This window comes from Fistularia commersonii, chromosome 17 (assembly GCF_037954325.1).
Source record: "Fistularia commersonii isolate RoL2024-O1a breed Wild chromosome 17, RoL_Fcom_v1.0, whole genome shotgun sequence".
NCBI classification, from domain to species: domain Eukaryota; kingdom Metazoa; phylum Chordata; class Actinopteri; order Syngnathiformes; family Fistulariidae; genus Fistularia; species Fistularia commersonii.
The window spans coordinates 7500694-7506321 of record NC_141300.1 but is presented as its reverse complement, the minus strand read 5'-3'; the positions used below and the strand labels follow the sequence as shown (position 1 = coordinate 7506321).

At 41.1% G+C, this 5628-nt stretch overlaps 1 protein-coding gene across 1 annotated transcript; it reads right to left on the bottom strand.

The window, feature by feature from the left end:
- rag2 (recombination activating gene 2) lies at positions 1 to 2403 on the bottom strand. Its single transcript, XM_086163436.1, has 2 exons — positions 2371 to 2403; positions 1 to 1607 (listed from the first exon to the last, which is right to left on the bottom strand). The coding sequence occupies exon 2, from the start codon at positions 1591 to 1593 to the stop codon at positions 1 to 3; it is 1593 nt and encodes a 530-aa protein (XP_086019562.1). The 5' UTR covers positions 1594 to 1607; positions 2371 to 2403.
- Between the last annotated feature and the right edge of the window lie 3225 nt (positions 2404 to 5628).

Genomic DNA, 5628 nt, shown 5'->3' with positions numbered 1-5628 from the left:
TCAGTCGAACAGTCTTCTGAAAACATTCTTTTTGCCTGGGGATATCTTGATTGTTGAAGTAGCTTTCCTGTGCTTAACTTTCATGGGCGTGCGCTTCATGGGTGTTTGTCGAGGTGGGGTCATCTCCTGGTGAGGAAGACCTCCATGGTCCAGACAGAAGTACTTACTGTTGCCTTGGGAGAGGCAAAATAGCAGGGTCTCAGACAGTTCCATGCACTGAGCATGAACCCAGTGTCCTTCCCCCCTTGAGCAGAGGATCATGGCTGGGCGAAGGAGCTCAGTGGAGTAATTTGGCTCCCATGTATTTGGGTCCACCTGACAGCCCTGGCAGCATCTTATCCAGTAGCCGGTTTTTGATTCATCCTCCTCATCCTCTTCGTTGTATTTATCCCCTTCACTGTCGGAGCTGTCTTCAAGCTCATGAGGCTCTCGACCAAAATAGAGCTCCTCAGAATCCTCAAGCGGAGTAGAGTTATCGCCATCTGTTAACTCCTGGCTGCAGCATTGCATATCTTTGTCTTTTTCCTCAGCTCCTATTTGGAAGTTGATGTGATAGTAGTAATGCGCATCGGTTTGGGATGGCCTTCCCTCAGTTGGGACAGCGAGTAGGATACTTTCCTCCCCAGTGCTGCCTCCATACCAAGTTCGACTATGAACGATATCTGGGGTCCACTTAGGTGGTTCTAAGGGCTCAATACGGATCCCATTCTCATCCAGAATTACAGTGCTGCATTCCATCCTTTTCTCACTATTTGACTGATATCCACCCAAGATGATATATTGGTGAGCTGGACCAATACGTGTGATGATGGCTCTAGTGATGGATATTCCAGTGTCTAAGGCCTCACAAGAAAGTAAAGGACAGCCCTGCAGAAGTTCCACGTGCAAACAAAACAACCGAGGTGGCCGGGAGTCAGAACTGAGAGAATGACCCCCCAGGAAGTAGACACAATTCTCCCTGGCGAGGGATACATGAAAAGACTGTCCCTCACTGAGCTCTGGCAATGTGTGAACAGAGCAGCAACTGAACTCAAGGTCAAACAAGAAAACCTGTGGAGGACAGTCAATGACGGTGTTCCAGGTCTCTGTGGTCCGCTCTTTTGCTGACATGTAAGACCTACCACCAAATAACACATAGGCGGTCTTCCCTCGGTTTTGAACCACACTGAGTGTGTGACCATATCTGGCGCCAGGCACCTCTCCCACCAGTTCCTTCTCATTGCATCTTAGAGTCAGTTTGCGATTGCATCCGCGACTATTCAACGTAAGCAGATACAGGCTTGATGAGATTTCATTATTTGGGGTGCGGCCACCATGGATGAGATAACTTTCTGGAAGCCCATCATAGGGGTCAAGGCGGCAAACAGCTGGGCAGCGTAATGGAGGAAGATAACAGGAGTCATTGGAGAATGAGATGGCCCTCAATCTGAGCTCATTCTGTTTCAAACGCACGCCAAATATTCCTGTTGGGCATGAACGCCTGGGCCAGCCTTTCTGGCCAAATAAGAGCGCTTCACCGTCCAATTGTAGCAGGGAGCAGCCTGGCTGGAGGATGCCTTCACAGTTCCCTGGAGTTAACGGTTGCAGTGTCATTTTGGTTCAGGTGCCTGCATCAAAACAGCACACAAACACAGTCAAATGTTGCTTGTTTTGATGAAGGGGGGTTTAAAATCGCACTTCCTGTTTGTTGCATGACATGTGGCCCCCTTAGGCACCCAGATGACTTCCCATTATTATATAAACATACCATATAAATACTGCCACCTGTCCTCAATTCACTATTCCTCACTGGATACATGAGTGATGTCGCACATATATCCTCAATTTTGTATTCAGTGTAATTCTTAACTTGAAAGCCTGTCATGACATTTTAAATGGTAATAATTACTTGATCACCCGGTTTAGACTTTATGATCTCAACCGGGAGTTAGCCCTATCGTGTTGGAAAAATGTTTTCTAACGTAATTACACTGCTGTCAGGCCCACCAGCGACTGATGCACACTTTGGGACTTGCTCCCTTAATTTGCCATGTGGAAAAATGTTTTGTGCACTGATAGGTATTTTTCTTACATAAAATACAATTGAAATAACAAAATATTTAATAAAGTAAATATATATATATATATTAGAAAAATGCCTCAATTACTGTTTATCTTCATTTTCCAAGTATTTTCTTCAAGTAAACTTGTTTTCTGACCTTTTAATGTCTTGTAACTATATTACCTATGTGGTCAATATAAGTCAAAATATTACTGGCTGCATTCAACTGTCTAGTTTTCTTAATTGTCACAACCATCATGCATATCATATAGAACCTATAATATAATAATATTGATTACAATCACCCTGTAAAACTTACATTTGCTTACCTTACAGCCAGAAGCAGGATGGTATGCCCGAGATCAGTCCGTTGTGAATCTTGAATTCGCTGAGACAAAGTTAAAAAGCTCTTTTTATTGTCAAAAGGCGGACGATGACGTTGAGTGTTTGAAGCTTCGTTGACTCACAAACACTTCCAGAGCTTGAGGTTAACTGTCTGTGACTGCTACTCATTGGTAGTGCAGGGTGAGCGTGTTTAGTGACTCACTTCAAGGATATTACCAAATATCAGTCGTACTAAAGAAGATCCACCATGCTATTAAATGACTGCTGAATATTCTTCACCTTGAGACTGTATAGTTTATGGATGTTTTCAAAAACAAAATGAGTGTGTTTTCTTCTAATGAATCTTTTGGAAAAGGAAATAAATAATTAAGGCAATTTACACAGCAACCACATGAAACTAAAAATTAGCTGAATAATTAATCAAAACTCAGTGTAATAAGAGCGGTCCAAATAACAACCAGTCTGAAAACACAATGCAGTGTAGACATAGCCTACTTTATGAAAGGAATGGGTGATGACTTAATCATTTGAAGGAGCCTGCTCTGCACTAGCAGCACAACAGACATATTCAGGGCTGCTTGCAGTTAATGACATAACAAGTTACAACTTTGATGTGAGTTTCTATATCAAAAGGCTGTGGAAAAACAACCAAAATAATAATAAAAAAAAAGGTTTTGCTTCCAGCACAACCTCCAGAACAACTGCAGTTTTATAGCACAAAACCAAAACAAAAACAAAAACCAATGGTATGAAAGAGAAAACTCTTTCCATCGTCAACCTTCTTTATTTGGTTGTAGGATGCAATGTCCAAAATTGCCTTGAAGATGAGTTGACATTGTATTTCAGTGTAAAATTTCATAGATGTGAAATGTTCAATGATCACACCAGAATTTTTATTTACTCAATCTACATTCAAACTTTTTTTTGTGTCTCTCAACCAGAACTAATACACATAGATGGATTTGGTCGGCGATCACATCCCTGGCCTTGTGCTTCAGCCGCTTCCTTTTGATCGATGTACAATTGTGTGGGATGATCACTGGATAAAATGAAAACACAATTTCTTTGTTGTATCGTCTCTCAACTCTCCAGGCTAACGCTAATATAAAGAGAAACAAATACGCGAACTTCAACTTGTGCTTTATCAAAGGGAGATTCGTCTGAGACTTGACCGACTGTACGTACACACACACACACACACACACACACACACACACACACACACACACACACACACACACACACACACACACACACACACACACACACACACACACACACACACACACACACACAAAGAGAGAGAGAGAGAGAAGCACACACAGAAGCACACATGCACAGAGGCTTCAACACCCGAAGAAAAAAACTGCTGGAAGCAGCTGTCTACTCACTCATTAGCATAATGTTTTTGTGCACTGAGCGGCTGTGAGGAGACTCCAAGAGTGTGCACAACAAAGGCAGAAACCACAAGTGCCTGGAAGACCGTTAGAGCTTGAAAACACAAAACTGCAAAACACCTGGGTGTCTAAACTGACGCTTACAGGGCTGAGTGGAGGGAAAAAAATCTCTCCTGTTACCACTGGATATTACGAATACAAGTGCGAAGCAGGTGTTTGGAGATTCTCTCTTTTTTTTTTTTTTTTTTTAGCCGTCTTTAACTCGCAAGCACAATTCCAAGTACACTGAATTCAGCATTTGAAATAATCTATAGGTGTGGACACTTGGGATAGTTGAAAGGTTCCCCCTGCAACAGTGCCACAGCTGGGTGCATGCAGAGACCAAGAAGGATGTGTGACAAACCTTGGGGCAATGCATAGATTAGTACATAACTGATAGAAGAAAGTAATTAGAATCTACACCAGCACCTGTTTCTGTCTCTTATAATGAATCACTACTTGGCCTTGGTTACCTCGAAGCCTAGCTTTGACAGATTGTTACAGGGATAGCCCTGATGCACTGACAGCCACTCTGCAGCATTGTTTATCACAGTTTAATGCCACCATAACTGTTCCCCCTGTGCTGATTGGTACTGAGTGCCAGGGAAATACTTACACCTTGTTGATATTGCTGCACTGGTGAAGGTATCATTTAACAGATAATCGACCTGAAATAACTCGAATTACAACCTTGGCTCCGAAAATTGTCACCTGGGAATATTATCAAATGCAAATTATTTGTAGGAAACTTCATTCCTCCAATTGTTTATCCTTCATTAAGATGATGAGGGACATTTCCTTTGACTTTGGTATACATTAGGCAGGAAATTCACAGATGCAATTTTTTCATAATTTAAAAGAAACATTGTTTTGAATGATAAATCTAGCCAATATTTGCCTCATGCTAATACTGGTACATTGTAGAATTTTTTCATGCAATTTTTTAGGTCAGTATTAATGTATATCCTTACTTCCAATTTTTACTATCAAATGTTATCAACAGCAATAGTGATGCATCTGCCAAAAAAAGGTGCAACAACACTGTAGAGAGAAAGTCCAGAATGTGCCTTGTACTTGGTTTGTCATTCATTACTTTTCTAGTTCTAGCTCACAAATAGGTTGGCAAAACCTATTCAATGCCCTTGGAATTAATTTGCCCATATGGACAGCGCTTGTAATGTATTACAATTATCTATTCAGATTCCAACTTAGGTGAGTACCCCCACTCTTTCCTTTGTCCCCTAAATTGTGCATGCATGATGACACACACATTAGCATAGCAACCTCAACCCAATTGCATAACAACTCACTTGTCATTTTAACTTAAACTGAAGCCCAACACCAACCCCAGCTGGTATCTACCAGAAACTGAAGAAGCATCTTGAATGAGAGGAGGATGGTTTTCCATGAGAGAAACTACAAAATCAAAAACCAAAATCAGCAGAATGTAGATGAATTGTAGGGCTGTATCAAAATAATAACATCTAATTGAGAGAGGAAAAATGTAAGTTGGTCCAAGTGAAACACACAAACCGTGTCTGGTGTTAATCACAGCTTTTCTGACAATCACAGCATCCTTAACTGAGTAAGTTAGTTAGTTATGAGTACTTTGTTTAATTTCTTAATTTGTGGCGTCCAACCGGCTTTCTCTCTCAGCAGCCCAAATCCCATGAATAAGCCTGAGGGATGTTATGTACTTGAGCTTCGTTTTCAAATTAATCAATACAATTTATATAAATGGTCAGGTTTTTTAAAATGAGATTAAATGGATGTGAGCCTGATGAACAGCAAATGTGTTGGCTATAA